This window comes from Hippichthys cyanospilos, chromosome 3 (assembly GCF_059441005.1).
Source record: "Hippichthys cyanospilos isolate Australia breed blue-spotted pipefish chromosome 3, RoL_Hcya_1.0, whole genome shotgun sequence".
Lineage (NCBI taxonomy): Eukaryota > Metazoa > Chordata > Actinopteri > Syngnathiformes > Syngnathidae > Hippichthys > Hippichthys cyanospilos.
The window spans coordinates 9762303-9782049 of NC_142371.1; the positions used below are offsets into that span (position 1 = coordinate 9762303).

Sequence of the window (19747 nt, forward strand, 5' to 3'; positions counted from 1 at the left end):
TCACACTAATAAATGATATATTAGGTGAGAGAGCAGAAGCTTTTATCATACAAACGTGTGAAACTTTGCCCCCTGTTGGTTGGATGAAAAAGTGCTTGATTTGACATACATATGGTAGCTGGCTTTTTAAATAACATTGGCGAGGATCAGCTTAATTAAGCATGGCAACCAATATTGTGATTGCGTTTAAAATTCGATTAATTGCGCAGCCCTAGTAAATATTTGTTGGAAAATAAATTACATCATTATTTGGCCTTCTCTCTGTCCAGGTAATGTAGTAAAGTTTTGTACAAAGGCAAAATTCAGAGGTTAATGGATAATATAATTTATATTCTCAGTGTGTGTATCACTGGAAACACATTTTGAGCCAGTTTTACAAAACATCTTAGAATAGAGTTTTCCTGTCTTTCAACCAACCTAAAGATCTTTGCCTTGAGCTTAGTGTCACATGCACTCTGTGAATCTGAATACCTTTGGTGTGACGGGTATTGCTGTGTGACCGAAGTCACAGCTTGGTCATGAGGGGCTGGGCTCAGGACTAAATCTGACATGAATGTATTTATTGTCTAATCCTACATAGGCTGAGAGATGCATTCCACAAATTGGAATTCCTTGAAAAACTTCATTTATTTTTGTAGTTTAATGCACTGATGGATGTTTTTTCTGTCCAAGTTTGAAATGCCTAACTGCCTGTGAATGCAGCATATGCACCATTTTGTTAGAGGGTAGCGCCAACACTGGAGACTTGTGGCATGGCATATACACAAACAGCATAATTTTGTAGCGGCTTAACAATAGTGTGTTGAGGTCAGTAGCTCTGCAATGTGATGACAGTGGAGTTGCAAGGACAGTCAAGCTTGGCTCTGTGCCACAACAGATGTGAATTCCAATTTCAAAATAAAAGCGTACTATAGCTATTGAATTGTCATCCACAAAAATTTGGTGTGTTTTGTCTCACTTTGGAATTTGTAGCATTCAATTAGTGTGTGACAAAATGTTGCTTTCTTGGTACGTATGTTTTCATGGTGTGTATCAAATCAATAAATACAGTATATAAATGCTGTATCCATCTATCCATTTTCTTTAGCCACTTATCCTCATTAGGGTCGCAAGCCTGCTGGTGCCTATCCCAACTGTCTATGGGCAGTAGGTGGGGGATACCCTGAACTGGTTGCCAGCCAACTGCAAGGCGCAAAAAGATGAACAGCCATTCATGTGCCCAATCACACCTATGGACTATTTAGTATGTCAAATTCACATGCCATGCATAGTTTTTGAATGTGGGAAGAAGCCAGAGTGCTCAGAGAGACCCCAAATGGACTTGGGGAGAAGGCCAGAGCGAGGTGGATTTGAACTTGGGCCACCGAAATACTGCTGTCACATCCATGTACATACAAATTAAAAGATGCTTGTTCCATGGGATCGGATGACATTTTTACCAGCGGACCGTAAAGTTGGCCGCATTTGATGTGGGTGAATGGAACAGTATTGCAAAATGGATTTACTTTCATCTGAAAATAGGGCTTTACAGCAGTGAGGCCAAGTTTTCCTAAGCCTGGGTAAGATATTTGTAAAATATTGGTTCTCCGGTTCAGAAGTAGTTTGAAACTAAGAGACACTCCCCCTGGCTTAAGGCTTGCCATTCTGCATGTGACAATTCCGCCCAAATTCCTTGACATGACTATGCAAGGTAGCTCTTGATGCATCAACTCAAACCTCCCGTTGACCTTCCCCCAAATTCTGAAAGGGTTACTTTTGACAATCCTTTGAAGGCAGTGGTTATTGCTGCTTCTTGCATATCTTTTCTACCACCCATTTTCATTCAACCAAACCGAACTGTGTAAAAAGCCACAGTTTTTTATGCCATAACCCACTGTAATTTATCCTCCTTGAAAAGACTGGATGTCGGTGATTGTCTTCTGGATATCAGTCAGGTACGCAATATTCTTCATGATTGTGGAGGCTACTAAACCAGACTCTGAGATTATTTAAATGCTCTGGGAGTTTTAAGTTAATTAGCAGTGTTTGACATGAGTATCTTCGAACATTTTCTGAACTATTGAACTACTAAAATAACCCTAACTAACTAACCCTACTGTAGCTATTTGTGAATACTGTACTTTACATCTGATTACATTGTCCTTAACAGCTGGTGCATATTTGCTGGAACTCAAACACAATAATGAACATAATTTTTTTGCCGAAACTCATCATACTGCACACTTTTCTGGTCCATAAATGTATCTTTATCTCACAGTGTTTCCTTTGTGAAGCACCGAGCAACACAGAGTTTCGGCAGCAACACTAACCTCTCAGGTTACATCACCAATAAATAGCAGAAGTGATGAGCTCAGCTATGGGAAATACAACCCTGCATTATCAGATTCTCTTATTGAGCGAGAACCACAGGATCCTGTTAAGAAATTGTGATTTAAAGCTGCTATTCTATTGCATACGTATGCTCTCATGTATGGAAATCATACACAGTGGACCCCCTGTTTATGACGTTCCTGCCTGACGTTCTTTTTCACTTTACGACGTGGACCGCAAAGTTTTTTTGGCCACACCGTCCGCCATTTTTTCGCTTTACGACACCTAAAACATCACCGTCAGTGTGCGCGCGTCTACTATGGGCAACGCGCTCATACGTCAAATAAAATTTGATTGGTTGATTGATTGATTACAGGTGTCCAGACTTTTCAGGAATCACTAAGCCTATTTATTAGGGGTAGGACTGTTTGACTGTCTCCCGATTCGATTAGATTCTGATTTGGGGCTCTCCTAGTGGATTTTTGATTCAAAACAATACTATTTCAAAATGACTCGATCCGATTAAAAATAATTTCCGTTTCAATATATGGATGTGCAAAGAATCATCATACATTTCAGAAACATTGCATTCACATTCGTGGCCGTGTAGCTTTCGTGCGTCAAATGAGTTTGCAAAACGTGACAAGACTGCATAAAATGAGGAGAGAGCCTTTGAATTGCCTCCATTGTTTGTTTTTGTGCATCCTGTCACACAGACTTGACTTTCCAGAACGGGCTGCATAGTGAGAATCATGGCACAGCATGCCTCTAACGAAGTATGGATGCCAGAAGGAAACTGATGAATTTCTTTGTATCTATATCGATTTATTGACATATTAAGTGAATTTAAATCATACTAAATGAGAATCTTGATGCTTCTGTGAATTGATTTATTTTGTCACACCCTACTATTTACTGTAAAGAGGGACAAGTAGTCACTGTGCTGTTTGGTGGTATAGTACGTCAACATACTAAAACTCTATGAAGTGCACAAACTAATGAGAGCCCTCAGCTTCTGTCTCTACATAGATGGGAAATCAGGAGACTCAAAAACACTTGAGGTGAGCTACTCTGGTAACAAAAAGGTAAAGAATCCATTCCTTTTTGGTTTGTGGGTTCTTTTTGGATGAAGTAGCGCTTGAAGTCCTTACTGCAAAAAGTCATTCTTCCAAGTAGGACTCTTGGCTTTGCCTGTTAAAATCTTTCATTTTCTTTGAGGTTGTAGGCGCATCATCTGTCTCTTGACTGGGAATTTTCCCTCTTCTCAAAGACATCTGTTTCTTACTCATTTCTCATATTTGTGACTGAAATTAATCCAAGAGAACCTGGCCAGTTTTCAAAATAAAATAGCTTTTAGACTCTGATAATACATAATACAGAAATAGTTCATATTTCGAGTGCAACCCATTTGACCCGGTACCAGTTGATCAACAGACCGGTGCTGAGCTTCGAACCGGTGGTTGGGGGTCTTTGCTGTACAGAAACTGCTTGGGATAGACAGGCTTGGAGGTTGAGGGTGCTGTGGTGGGGATAGTGAAACTTTGTAGGGGGCAGTTTGTGAGTTCGTTTCCATGAGCTTAGAATATATTTGTGTGAAATTGTAACAAAATCATTTTGTCTAAACCTGCATGGCCATGCACTTGGGTGGGACATCACAAATATGTAAACATACATATGCGCAGCAATTGTAAGTATGTAAACTTGCAAATAATATTATATTGATTAAGCAGTAGAGAAATCCAGTTCCTCAAAAGCCATATCCTGCTTATTTTCAACGTGTCCCTATGTCGACATTTGCTGATGACCTGACCATTTCAATCAGGTATGTTGAGAGAGAGAGAGAGAGAGAGAGAGAGAGAGAGAGAGAGAGAGAGAGAGAGACAGACAGAAAGAGACATCAAAAGTAGGCAGGATACGGTTCTCGAGGAACTGGCGTTCCCAACCCCTGTTTTGATTCATCCTAATTGCAACTATTCATTTTATTCCTTCAATCGTTGACCCAGGCAACGATGGAGTGTTTTATTTCACTTTCTTTATTTGGGCTAATGGTTGAGAGTAGCTATGCAGTATGTTGGGTTATAATCTCCACTGATTAGTACATAATCCAATGTGATAACCCTGGATAGCCACCCTTTACAGGCTTTGAACTTGCATGTTGACGAATGATGCTTTTTTTAACCACACCAACTTGATGATTATTTTGTTTTACTCTTTTTACCCTTGGGACCATAGGCTACATAACCAATGAACCTCTGCTGGGGACTTCCACACAGGCACAGCTAATGAACCCAAATGCCATTCGTGCATTTTAGGAGCAGCAGAGCATGCATCTGATTAATCTTTGCCCTAATTAGATGGAGCAATTAACCTGCCTGCTAGTGAGCTCCGGAGCTTGACATCTCAACATGAATTGCAGACCACTTTAAATTCAATCAAGTGCAGACTACAGTTGTGCTAACTAACAACAGCGCTTCTTTTGCACTAGCTGTGTATTTTGGACCTTTTGAGACTAAATTTGTTTTCGGTCAGATAGTCTACTGATTGTACACCAATAAAAATGCAGACGGGAATCTCTCAAGTCTAACACAAATATTAAGGATGGAGGTCAGATTCTGATTTGTCTGTATTTTGAAAAAAAGTACATTAAAAATAAATTATGTTTTGCCAAAAATATTTTTTTTCTGCCGGAAAAACAAGCCCATTATACAGGAGAGCTGTCGGATCATAAAACTTGTATTACACATACGTACTTATCCTTTATGTTCTCAACTGAGATTGTTTGCTCACAACTCATGTCATGTCAATGACAGTTATTTGAGTTTAAATGTTTTATGTGCCTTTGGATGTAGCACATTAATAAAGAAGAAAAATAAAATGCCATTGGCATCAAGAAATGTCCTGAAGCATGGAGACATAACTCACAGGCTGAATGGGGTTTGTGTATCCACTGCCAGTTCATGTAAAATGTTCTAAAGTTTTTAGTTAAGCATCCCGTGACAAACAGGACAAATTGTGCAGCCATTGTAACCTGTCAATTGTTATGTGTCACATTTGGGAAATCGCTGAATGGAACTCTTTTCAAAATGGCTGGTACACTAGGTGAACAAAAAGGATTTGTTTTATTGGTGAGAACTGGTTATGTGTGTTTTACCAATGTGTTGTGCTTTCATTTGTTTGTGCAAGGTTCTGCTGAATTATTCCCATCTCTTTTCAACATAGTGGGCCCTTCCACAATTGGTTATTGGCTAATGCTTGCACAAGAGCCTTTTCTTCAGGCAAATCAAGGTGCCTCTTGACCATGCCCCTTGCAATTCAGGAACACCACAATCGCAAATGTTCTTCTTGTAGGGCTGGGTGGTGAGGCAATTCAACAATGCAAAAACACCCTAAGAACCAATATTTGATCTATATTATAATGTGACACCAACAATGCTTGCATTACCTGAATGTAACCTTACCAACATGGATAGCTATATTTATGTTACTTTTCTATTGAGTTGTAATGTGTAAAACATAAAATCAGAATAAAATATTTGCAATGCATTTTCAAACTATATTGAATACATCACAGGCAAAATACTTAATGTTTAATCTCACGGAGGTTAACGTTGTTTTGACTGACATACTATTTAAATGTGCAGGCTTTGAGGCAGAGTATCAAGGTATCAATGAATGTGAAAATGACAGAAAATTCAGAGGTAGAATAACAGGTGGTTTTTGTTCTGACATTGAACAGACTGTCACTGTAATTTATTAATTTTAGTATTTGTTGGGAAGATTTTGAACTGTTAATTTGTCAGTATTGGAGCTGGGCGTCAGCATTCTCTCCTGACGTCATGCCAGCTGTGCAAACGTCTTTCAAGAGACGTCTCAAAGAAAAAAAAAAGACCAAACAAAAACATAACAGTGTCGTACAATTTAAAAGTCCACGTGTAAGTTGCTGGTGAGACTCGGATCTTGCGAACATTACTTCGCTTAAAAACTGAGCGGAAGCGTATGTAATGTGGCGGCAGCCTAACTGTCAACAAGTTGTCATCTGGCCACCGCGCGCGGTATATGAAGCACAGAATAGATCCGAGAATGCAAGTTGTAATAAAACTTAACGATGGGAAGTTACGACACTTAATTATACGATAATGGAAGTTTTTCCAAATCGCATTTGGCGGAGCTGAGCATACGTTGACGGGCTGGGCTAGCCTAGCCAAATCGATGGACAATTTTCTCAAAACTACCGACAACGAAAGCGTAACGTCTCACTGACCTTCTTTGGGGTGAGCGGCACCGTCATTTAGTGCCGTCGCGGTAAGGTGCGGGTCATAAACGACGTTGTCCTCCTGGCCGAATCCAGACCACAGTCTGTGGGCGATCACGTCCCTGACAGCCCTCGCCCCGCTGCCCGTCATCGAGAGAATGTAGCGGTAGTCCATAATTCTACAAAACTTCACCAACAACTACGGTCCTTGTAATTGTTGCATAGGTCGCGGCCATCCACAGTTTGGAACAGAACCGAGCCCCCTCGTGCTGTTAAAAGTTTCAGACAGTCCACACATTCCTAAACAGGAACTACATACGTCAACACATAACACACTCTCTCACACACACACACACACACACGAACGCACAAGCACACGTTTTTGCTGTCCCGAGTGGAGACCGGCTGTGTTGCGCAGTTGGGCAGCAGACTGGCAGTTTTAAACGTTAACGACGACCTAATAATTTCAATAAAAATACCGATGCACACTATAGAGCTGGATCAGTGGTTAAGAAAATGGATGGCTGGAATTGAAATATCTCAGGATTGTGACGGCCCAGATGTTATTGCTAGACACGGAACCAAAAGTGATGTAAAACTGTCAACCTCAACTGTAGTATTCGACATACAATTATTAATTCGTGTCATAAAAGATTAGAGATAGCTTTTAAAAATGGAGATAGTAAGATTTAATGTCAAGGACAAGTTCAATAATTAATGTTCCCCATCTGCTGGAGACAATGAGAAGTGAAGGCCTGATTGCCCTTCAAGTTTTTTTTTTTTTTTTTTAATTTGGTTTGTTTCTTAAGGGAACATGAGAAACAACAAATTTCAAATCGAGTTTGAGCCTCTTGCATTATAACCTCAATGCACATGTTGGTTTTCATTTCTTAAAATGATGGCTATGATATGTTTAAAGTATATCTTTCTGTTAGTCTAATTCTGTGATACACTAGATAACCGTTATCCTCATTTATGTTCTACCACATATATTATTTAAAACCATCCATCCCTCCATTTTTCTAGATCTGCTTATCCTCACAAGTGTCGCAGGAATTTGATTAAATACCTTTATTTTTCAAAAATCTAAACGCAATTAATATTGTGTTGTAGTAAGATTCAGCTCTAATTTTCACGCAAGGATTTAATCACAGAACAAGGTCAATTTGTTCTACATCTGTTATCTTGTGTGAATAAATGCAGGGCCTATGCTCACAGATAAATAACGTCTACTGAAGAGTTTTCAGCTTTGTTCAATCATGATTACCTCATATAATATCGCTCTCTGCCAATGGTTTACTCAGATAACATAAACCAAAAGGTCTTGTTGTTGAGAAAAGCCATCCAATCGTCTCAATTCAATGAAAGGAGGTCCATGTGATATCCAGGAAAGACAGTCAAAAATACACACACACAACATACACAATACACATGTCAATGCATCAATGCAGCTAAAAGCCTCAGGCACCAATATCCAAGCATCTTCTCCTAGAAGAAAGTGCTGCACATGAATCATTTAACCACATAGTGCAGCTCCGCTATTAATATCTCCAATGGGCTTGTTTTTTTGGTCATGTTTAACCTATCCCGGATGTTACTACACCCATTTACCCTCTATCATAAAAACTAGCATAGAAAAGTGAGTAATTTTAATCCTGCAAGGACAAATAGGGCAACTACACAACATTACACCGTGATTTAGTAAACATGGATGAGCAATACTGACATTTGAAACAATTTTGCATACAACAACGCATGGGCTAAATTACATTAATTTGTAGTGACAAGATTTCATCTGACCCCGTCTTTTTCTCTGACCTTATACGGCGCCCCGCTGGTACACTTGGCACATTGACAGTGTAATCAGATGGGTGTCACACTGGCCCAACGCCACTCCACAGAACCTTGTAGCTAAATGATATCCAGTGTTGCTGACCAGCTTCTCAGAGTGCCCATCAAATCATCCATAATATCTAAGGAGGGAGTCGTTTCATCTGACTCCTGTTCAAATATAGGATTTAGGATATACTATAAAAAAGCTATAATTTCTTGATAATACACAGCTGTAAGCTGTTGAAGAAAATGTGCAAAAGTGTTATCAGGGCAAAAGCTGCTTACTTTGAATCAGAGATCGATTCCAAACTTTTTCCTGACATGGTATATTGTATTGTACTTGCTGGCTGCACAACTACACTAACTCTAACTAACTCTGTTGCAAATTTTCAAAGTTTTCTCCTCCTTTCTCAAAAAAAGCTAAAGTAAAAGTTAATTAAAAAAATAGGTTTATGTTGTGGCAAAGATACGGAAGCCAAATCAAAACAACATGGGGTAGGCTCAAGCACGCTGGCAACTGTGAGGAAGTGGTTAAGATACTGGATGCATTGATGGAACAAAATATAACAGTTGGTCCGGTTTATGAAAAAAAGGGCACTTTGACTATAACTTTGTCATAATATTGAGGTATGATTCAATGAATTCAAGCAAATACATATTGATATGCATGCATGAGTTGATACAATGTAATGATGTGACAATTTCAGTTTGAAAGGACTAGAAACTAGACATTGTTTTTTAAATGACTTCAAAATGTTGAGAGCTTGCTGTACAAATATCCATATTCAACTCCCCGAAGTGATCGAGCTGCCAACAAAATAGCCTTGAGTGGGTCTTGTGTGTGACGTTTTGTCATCAGATAGGAAGTGCCGCACCGGGGATTGAGTGTTAATCTTAGCAGTCCCCTATTGGAAGCAAGGTGGGCTGCATTTTAATTCAGAGAAAAAGAACATTTGTATTTCAGAAGAACAAACGTCGATGCCACAGAAGATATGATTTTCTACTGGCAGCAAATTGACTAAGTAGCTTGCTTATTCTACTTAATATGAAAAAAACAAAACAAAGAGTCATTTGTGAACACATTTTGCAGGTTTTTTTTAAGTGTCCAGTAAATGTGAACTCTCAATGACATATACGAGGACATTGGGTTTGTTTTCTCTGAACTCAGATATTTTACGTGACATTTCGTAGAGCATCTAACAGGAAGGTACCACTTAACATGGTTTCACTGCTCATTTATCCTGCAGCCTATACAAGAGGCCTGAACAAGAGGAAGGCAAATGAAGGTGGAACAGAAAGCAGAAGAAGGCATTCAGAAAGATGGGAACAAGCAAAGGTGTTTAACAGCCCTTGTCAGAGGATCCCACCCTCTTGTGGACTCTCTTGAGGGATGTGAAACTTTGCCTCTCAAAAGGTGTCACAGCTGAGCATGTTTTTCTACGTTAACAGCAGGACACAAATATTCATGAATGAATAAAATAATCAAATGTCATGTGCTACTGGTGACAATGATTCACCGTATCATCTGGGGGAATAATTTTTCAACACTGTGGTTATATAAGTCTAAATGGTGTCAATAAAATGACAGCAGGAAATGTCAGTTTTCTGATTTGTACATGTCTCTCAACATATAATGATGCTGACCAAAATTCTTCATCTGAAAAGAAATTGAAAAGATTAAAAATGAGATTTTACTGTGCTTGTTGACGTTCACACAAATGCAAGGCAAGGGAGCTATGCAAATGTTTTTTTTTTCAATACAGTAAAGGGTATCTCATTCTCTGTAGTTCACTTCATCTACATATAATGAATGTTTTTCAAATGGTAAAGCTCTTTCACTTTTAATGCACTTTTCTACCCTTTTTTACACTGACTACTCATTTAACTAATGATGACACAGCATCAGAAAAACTGGGGAGTTTCAAGGACACTTCAACATAGTCACAATGGACGGAGATCAAACCCACAACCTCTCGTTTGGGAGATGACCATCAATCAATCAATCAATCAAATTTTATTTATATAGCCCTAAATCACCGAAGTCTCAAAGGGCTTCACAGAATGAAAAGAGGTTATACAGAGACATCTTTTCAATGTAAGGTACACAACAGCATCCCCTGTCAAAGCTCCCAGAAGGGGAAGGAAAAACTCAAAAACCCCAATTTGGGGAAAATCAGAAACCTCCAGAAGGGACCACAGGTGGGAGGAGCCCCCTTCCAGGCCCACAGGTTGAAGTGGATGCTGCATGTCACCACTGTCACCACTGCTGTCACCACTACTACTAAGGCATGCCAAGTTGCTAAGAAGTCAGTCAAGAGCAAAAATTGGACTGCTTCATTTAACATACACATGAAAATACTTTTGAGAAGACAGTTCATACCTGATTTCTATGTCCCAAAAAATTAATTATTTGTAATTTGAGGTTTTAGTAACCTGTTAAATACAATATTATTACTTCCTCTTTCAATGTACTGGTTCTACCCCAATACAGACTGGTTCCGCCCCTGTGTGTTTGCTTTTCCATTAAAAATTTTCAAGGGCATGCTCTTAGAATAGAATTGTTCCGAACAACCTCTTCCTATATGGCTCTAGAACACTGGCCATGGTGAGCCATGATGTCATTGTCACTTGAGTGGCTGATAGAGGTCGGTGTTTATTTAATCCAGGTATAGCAACCACAGTCCGTGGGGCCTGGATGGAAAAAAAATAAAAATGAGGGGGTGTTATTTTGTTGTTGGTGGTGGATTTACACATGAAATGCACTTGATGTTGCAATGGCCTGACACAAAATGGGGGCCCCCACTGATGACAGCTCCCTACAAAATGATACCATACCCTGCTAAATGATAGCATACCCTGCGTATAAAGAGCAATCAACCTGGTCAGACCATCCCAGGAGGCAATACGAAGACAAAAATTAAAGTCAAAGCGGGAGAAGCAACACTTACTGACTGAGTGAATGGCATCACAGAAAAGTCTGAAATGCCAATGCTCTTTAAAGTCATAAAAAGTGGCCAATTAAGAATTTAAGCTTCCGAGGTGGAAAAAATGCATTGTCATATTACTGTGACTGTAATGGATATATATTGCAACGTTAGTAATACCTTAGATTACTGCATTACACAATCAATAAGTAAATAAATAAATGCTGTAATTGCTGTGAAGGTGAGCGTATTAAACCATAACATACAGGTTGAAAGGGCAAATAAAGACTCCATAATCCCGAGTAACAAAAAACAAGTACAACATTTCCTACTAAAAACCTTTCCAATTGGTGTACATATTCATATATGGTTCTCATGGTAATACGCACAAGACAACAAGAAAGTGATGGCTGATGAGTTGTGCCTTCAAGTCCGACAATGGCCTGTTGTTGCAACAATTCAATTCACTGCTGTTGCCCATGTTTCCCTCTTAGGATTGGTCTGCAGAGCGGCTTGCGGTGATTGATGACTGGTGGCGTCCAAGCAAGCTATCTTTCACCACCAATTCCATAGCCCCCGCTCATGGTCATTTATCCTCTGTGGTTGTCTGTGCTGTCTGAGGCCACCTCAACGAATGATGACCACTGTCTTGGACGAAGAACACATCCAAAGACAGGCCTCCCACGCCCATCTTCAATCTTTTTTTCATTTCTCTGCTCTATTTATGCGCACATCTCATTTGACTTCTTAGCAAACACACTGTTTAGAAATGATGCTCAACATGCATACAGAAGCAATTTGAATTCAAGTATAATTGAATAATTCTCTTGGCCAGTATACTGTACAATATGCGGGAGGATACATAGAGCAGCTATAGGGCAAAGATCTAGTCATACTGACATTTCATTGAAATAATGAAGCACAACCTTATACTAACGGCTTGACAATCGCCATGACAAAAGAGACAGACAGCGTAGCCATGTGACCAAGGCAAAGTCACGAAACAAATGCCCCATCATGTCAGCTCCCACTTTGTTATCCGCGTTGAACTCTTGGGACAGAGTTAATTGCTTTCTTTTAAAACCAGACATCGTCATATATTTCATCATTAGCTGAAAAAGCCTCCCATGAATCACTAAGCCACAAGAAGAGCTCAAAAGTACATTGGCTGCACAACATGAGCCTCTTCACCCTGCATTTCCCCCAAAGGCTATACAATCCAAGTGCACGGTGGGATCAGAGGAAATTATAGCCAAACAGACAGGTGGCAAGAGATTCTGCACTCTCTTTGTCTGTTGTAAAACTGTCCTTGCTCTGGACACTCCTCATCCATCACCTGATATCGTCGCCTCCACAACTACACTAAATTGGATAATGAATCTCACCACCCTAGGAGACAAAGTAAATGGATAATTTGTTGGTTAAATTATTAGCTAGGGACATATTGCATCATCCGAGGTGTTATCACATAATGCGAGGAGAGTGCAAGATGAGCCCATCATCGAGAGTCATAACTTTATTAAATGGCAATGGAATATTTAGAAAAAAATCACTAATACATGATGAAACTAGTCAAATTTTTCCAGCTGAACCAAAACCAAGATTACTAGAGCGCCAGATCCAGAAGCAGGGATGATGAGAAAGCTAAATATGTGTTTTCACTTTTTACATAATTGTTTTTTTATTTTGTTTATTTCTAAGTTAACCTTGAAAGGCAAATAGAAACTTAGAGCATTAAAAGTAAAACTATGCCAACGTTATTACTTAATTACACCCCCCCCCCCCCCCCCCCCCCCCTTAACGGAAGTAAATTTATTAATGTTTGTTAACAGGTCAATTAAGTCCATCAAAAATATTAAATACTAGAACGAGCCAAAATATCAAGAGTACCGTAATTTGCTTGTGGATCTCTAGAATACAATTGGAATGAAAAAGAAAAAGCAAGTAGCCTCAATGACGCAAAGTCCTCATGTAGAAGTTATTTAGGATGTCTAGACCAGCTGGTAATAGTGAATAATCGCTTAATGAATGAAAAAGTTGAAAAAATGACAAAAAAGACAAAAGCTTCAGTCACCTTTGCCTACTATTCTGTGGGAGTTGACATGTGGTTCTTGTCACTAAGCACGTGACATCTTAAAAACAACTGGCATGCTAAGTCTTAAATATATCTTTAAAGTCTACAACTCGTGCACGCATCCAAAGGAAAATTAAATGGATGTGTTTTCTGTACTGAGCCTGCGATGAATGGTGCACGTGAAAAACAGGATACTTGCTAACATTTATTAACATTACAATTCAAAAGTGATTAGAATAAATACATGTACTGGTAATCAACAATTTACTAAAATGTCATTGGGTGCTCTAATTGTTTGATTAAACTCATCAATTGAAGAGGACAGTTTTTGCTTCCTTTAATTAAATCATGACGGCAAGATTACACAGTAATCCTTGTTGAAAAGAAATACCCCTTTATTTAGCAATCATAATATCAGGGGAAAAAAATCATATATTCCATGTTTGGTCTTGTTCCAAGGGTCAGAAATGGTCAGAAGTTGTCAAGACATGCATCAGCCAATTAAAAATGACATTATAGAGCCCCCGGCCTGCACACAGCCTGTCATATCCATGTTTCCCTGATTCACAAGTCCCCAAAAACAAACTGTCCAGAACTTGAGGGCAGCAGTCATGACCTTACACTCAACATATATCAGTGTTGCCTATCGTCTCTACAACAATGCAATATAATAAATGTGACACATTTGAAAGACACAGCTGAATGAAAAAGGTTTTTTCAATGTGAAATGCACTGGCTGTTCGTAATGCCAGTTTTATTTCCTCCAAACTATACGTACATTCATTCCGCTTCGTGCTAACCGATACAAGGAAATCATTCAAAACAGACTGTTTCTTTCGTCATTACGCCTCTTTGTCGCAGTTTGACAGAGCTCCGCCATCCAGTGAATGTCCAAAGCAGTGACCCGTACGAGAAGATGGCATAACGCAGTGGTCGGCTAAATCCATTCCGCCACTCTTCCTCTTGGATAAACCAGTGCATAGCAAATGTGGCCCTGAAGCATGTGCAATACACAGCTTTGGACATTCTAGTGAAGGGGACCTAGAAGAGAATTAGGAACGATACGCGGCAAATGATGGCAACAAAGACGCAAATGTAGTGAGTCACAGCAACACTGTCAAACTGAACTGGAGAACACCCCACGTTTAAGCATGACTGCTACAGACAGGATGCATTATGTTTTATTTTAACAAAATTTTCTAATTATTTGTCTATTGATAAAAGAAAACACCATCATTCCTCCTGATGATCGAAACTGAAGGTTGCAGTCAGCACTTGGAACTAGAACCACATAATTATGGCCAAAATAATGATCACCATTATATTGGTCAATATTGAAATCATGATTATTAATCACGATTTATTCATCATTGGTCAAACATGTCTATTTAGTGCCTTTTTTTTAAATAAGCAGCATATACAGGGTTTCAAGTCTTGATTCTCTTAAATAATAATAATAATCTAAATAAATACTTACTTGCTGAGTGCAAACCAAAGAAAAAAAATAAGACCACTTAGAACCAAGCACATTGTTGACTTTCAAGCAAATTTTAATCAATTAGCAGTCAAAATGTAATTTTCGGTCATTTCAAACCGATATTATTCCAATTTTTTGCCAATCAGATTTTTCAAAATGGGTGTCAATTGACAGCTAGCACTGTATATATTGGGAATCAGGTGAGAAACTCAATGCCATATTTACACAGGTAAATAATATATTGGAGAGAGAAAAGCTTTTTTCATGTTGACATGTGGGAAACATTGTCGCCTGGTGGTAGGAAGACAAATGACTTGATTTGACTTGCAATTAAAGAAAAATGCTTGACTTTTTAAATGTTAATATCACTGAGGATCAGCTTAATTTATCGTGGCAGTCAATATTTTGATCGCGATTAAAATTCGATTAATTGTGTAGCCCTACTTGGAACTAGTGTTAAGTAACGACAGCAGCCAAATTTCTGTTGTTATATATCAATCTTATTATTTGCCGCAATATCACAATGTTAAATTAAAAAAAAAAAAAAAACATGGATGAGTGACTGATTAGATTAATTAATTACAGAGCTTAAGAATTCATTTCTCATTTTTTAACTCTATACAGCGGGACAAAAATATGTATTTACCCAAAGGGCACTCTTCGCTCCATATTCTCTTTCTCATGAATTTTCAACTTTGCAACAACTCCTGAATAACATCACAGTCCAGAATTATTTAGAGTGTTAACACGACTGGTAACAAGTCTAGTTGAAGAATCCAGGTATTTGAGGATATACTGTATGGCAAGTTATATACATGTAGATTGTTGGGATATGCATGCATGCTAATTGTTCGGCCGCTCCTAAATAGTCCCCTTGATTGCAAAGGAGAGCAGGTGTGCGGCCAGTGGCTCCGTCCCCTTATCAGTAAAAAGAAGACATTAGGCACATGAAATGTGATAGTTGAGTCCTAACATGACTATATTTTTAAATACTATACAGGTTATGCTTTAAATTAAAAAAAAAAAAAATGCAACGATTGGAGTGTTGGAGCAAAATGAACTAATATAACAAATACTGCTTAGATCTATGCAATCAATGTGTTATGAAGTCTTGTTTGCATTTTGCCTCAACTATTGTGAAATAACAGTACCGTACATTGATCAAGCGTTTAAAGTAAGAAAACTCAAGATAGAATAATTTACAATGCTTTGTACGTAATAAATAACCACAACGTGGATGTGCAGCTAACATGTGCCTTAAATGCTGGCAGAAAAGCATGAACACTCTATAAATTCACGAGAATAAGGGTAACGAATATCAACAGTTATATGAAGTGGCAGATCTTGTTTTCTTTCCACTGCTAAATGAATCAATACGAAGGCTGGACCCGGCGTGTGATTGTGGAAAACTGCTTACTCTTCATTTGAGCTATATGTAATCAATCCTAGGCAGAGGAGAGCGAGAGCCTTTTTCAAACTAAGTGGGGAAACAGTGAGATTACTAGCTGTATGGCATTTATAAATTGAACCCATCAAGAAAAGACCCCCACACACGTAATTATACCTGCGGTCCAATAAACTGTGTCCAAATCTATTTTTTTATTTTTTTTTTTTACTGTAGCTCTGCCATAAATTCAGTTACAGGCTCCTTTCTTTCCTTAATAATTTTTGAATAGTATCCATCCATCCATCCATCCATGTTATAACATATATTGTGAATTGTAAATGTTCTTGACCAAGCTATAGAAATAGCTACAAAGCTTGGTATCGTTGCCGTGGGTACTTTCAGGGATTTAGATCAACACTTGCTTTGATGTATGCCAATTTGTTTCGTTGTGGAAGGAAAAAAAAAATCTGCATTTAACCTTGGAACATGAATCTGGAGCATTCTTACAAGCCGTCTTGATAGCACTCCCACCCCTTTGAAAGCATGAAGGTTACAAGAGCTGCTTAAAAGCCCAGAATTGATTTAAGGGCCACATGGATCATCTCAGGAGACATTTACAAATGACAAATGCCAGGCGAATGTCTAAAGGACATACATGTGTAGCAGCACTGACATCATAGAGATGGCCTTGACATTGAGGAGGGCGGAGAATAAGAGTTGCTTTTTATTCCATGTGTGTGCCTGCCCATCTGGCTGGCTCATATTTTGACCTTGCTGCCAAAGGTAACTCACACATTTTTATAATGACTGGAAATACCCTTTTGATTGGACGTTTAAAATATCAAATCTTTCTGTACTATATGCACAGTTTATTGAGCATGGTTTGTTTTTGCCTTCTCCGATGTGGAAAGATGACAAGCAAAGAATTCCATAACCAAACCTCTATGGCTTGGTAATATCAAGAACCACCATCTCAAAATAGTCTTTATGTGCATTGATTTTTTTTTGTTTTGTTGTTTGTTTGAAAAAGCCAAACTTTAAGAATGTCATGATCTGTCTGTGTTTTGTTGTGGGTTTTAGGTTGTTTGGTTTAAGTTATAGGTTCACTGTGTTTTCCCCCGCGTGTCATTACTGTAATCAACCTCACCTGTCGCCCGTGTGTGTCCTCCAGTCAGCTACCCCGCCCCTTGTTGTTCCCAGGTGTCTCGCATTTTCATTAGTTCTGTTAGTATTTAAGCCCCAGTGTTTTGCCTCATCCCTTCTGGGGTCTTTGTACGTCTTCCCCTCGCCATCTTGCCGCACGTTGCCCTCCTTCCCGTGCTGCCCCCTGTTCCTTGTCGCCCCCAGTAAGCTTCAGTTTAGCGTTTTTGTTTTGTACTTTGTATTTTTCGATTCTTTCAACCCTGCCTTTGTTGTTATTAAATCACCCTTCACTTGAGCCCACCCCAGTCAGTCCTGCATTTTATTGGTTCCGCCTTTTCCGCATCCCGCACCTCCTCAAACCGCCATGGCCCGACGTGACAAAGAAGCTGTTGAATGAAGGTACCTTGGTTGAGATAACATCAAAGCTTCTGAGAGAAATATAAGGGAAATTAAAACTAGATTATCCAAGATCAGCAATTTAGATCTAAATACAGATAATTGATCAGTTAAAAAACACAAACATTAAACAGTCAATGTTTTGAAGATGGATTACACTATCTAATCTATTTGAACAACTTGTTTATTTATAGAGTTGACCACCAATACAAACTGACTGAGCCAGTCCATGAAAAGCCTAAATTTGCATGACTACCCACTGGCAACACAGAAAGTCCCTGGTGTGAATGAGATTATTTGCTCTAACATTTCATACAATGTTCCCTCGTTATTCACAGTTAATGGGGACCAAAAACCCACAGTGAGAATTGAAATCTGTGAAGTAGGTTCCACCTCAAAGATTACTCCCGTGCACATATTTACTTAAATATTTAATTAGTAAACCTAATACAGTAACTGTACTGTTATCCCTTCCTTTTTGCCTCCCTTGGCCTTAGTCAGGAACCCGGAGGGCAAGGAGTTGCCCTCAGAGTAATGTCCCTCGGACGCCGACCTAGACCGGGAGCCAATCACGGAGGAGGGCTCAAGAGTTGATTGACAGATTGTTTGGCCATTCCAGTCCAAACTGTTGACTGTTGACAAGTAGTCTCCACCTCAGATGTGAGGGAGAACGAAGCGGAAAGAGAAAATACAGTAAGTGCAAAGCAAAGTGCTGTTTAAAATTGGAATTAAATAAATGAATAAATAGGAATTTCAAGTGTAAACCCTGCTTCCTTGACATGCTTGGTCAGCTGCAGGCTCCACACTAGGTTGTAATCAGAAGAGTGCCTGTGGCATGCGTGACATCATCTGTTTGGCATGAAGCACATCTCTCCGCAACATAGCTTTTTTTTTTTTTTTTAAATCAAACAGCACCCAGGGCCGCGAAGGATGAAGCCAAAGTAGATAGGGAACACTGTATTTACATTATAATCAACAATTTTGCATTAAATGCAAAATATCTGCCAATCCCATCCAGCCAAACAGATTTGTTTAAAGCCTAATTAAAACATAAAGTAGAAAACAAGATTTGACATTTTCTGCCTGTAACCAAGCGTGGATTAAAGCTGCACTACTGTGATATGGGAACGACTTAAGCATACAATTAACCTTTATGGAAAAGATCTTAAAGTGGGTCATCATGTTCCCATCATGTTTACTCCCTAGGTCACATCATTAGGTACATAGTCTCAATATATGAGGTTTTGATTTTATGAAAAGCACAATGAATTTTGCGTAACAGAAGACATGCTCGGTTAAGGAGCGAAGTTCAACACCTTATTCAGTGTTTTCATTTTTAAATGTTTGATATTCATGGCTAAAAAGTGTACCGTATATACTACTATATACTACAACTCAAGGTTGCAGTCAGGACTTGGGACTAGTCTCTACAGAAGTTAAAAAGTAAATAAATGACTGAAGCCATTTTTACATTGCTGTATATCAATCTTTTGATCTGCTACAAGAACACAATGAGTCTAAAAAACAAAACAAAACATATTAATGGTTTACAAGGGTTGTTTCTACAAATAGTTAATATAATTATGATTTTAGATTCACGAATCAAGGATGACGTGTCCTGAAATATTAAATAATCTTTTGTTCGAATTACAGACAAAGTGCCCCTCTTATGCTTCAAGATTCAAGCACAGTAAACATGGTACATCTTTTAGAAATACAAAAATGGGAGGGAAAATGGGAAACATGGAGAAATACAGAAAACACAGAAGAATGTAGAACTAAAGGAGAATGTTGCTGGGCTGCAAGAAGCCTAAGTAGGAGAGGATAAGAGTAAAGGCCTTTCATTGGATCACATTGTGAAGCTAAGCTGTCTTCTGGGGCGACGTGACCAGCCTGTAGCACCAAGGCATGAGAGCTCAGGCTTATCTCTGTGCACGCAAGCAGTTCTGCT

The 19747-nt window shown here is 38.9% G+C and overlaps 1 protein-coding gene across 9 annotated transcripts in view; it reads right to left on the minus strand.

The window, feature by feature from the left end:
- Window positions 1-19747, minus strand: part of oxr1a (oxidation resistance 1a) — a 176655-nt gene that overhangs the window by 68546 nt on the left and 88362 nt on the right. The window contains exon 1 of one of the 9 annotated variants that reach the window (XM_088411796.1): window positions 6572-6904. The exons of 7 other annotated variants lie outside the window; for them this stretch is intronic. In XM_088411796.1, coding sequence (XP_088267922.1) covers window positions 6572-6737 — 166 coding nt within the window. In that variant the 5' untranslated portion in view covers window positions 6738-6904. Of the gene's footprint in view, window positions 1-6571; window positions 6905-19747 lie in introns of those variants that run through there. One more of the 9 variants, XM_088411790.1, reaches the window with a different exon arrangement.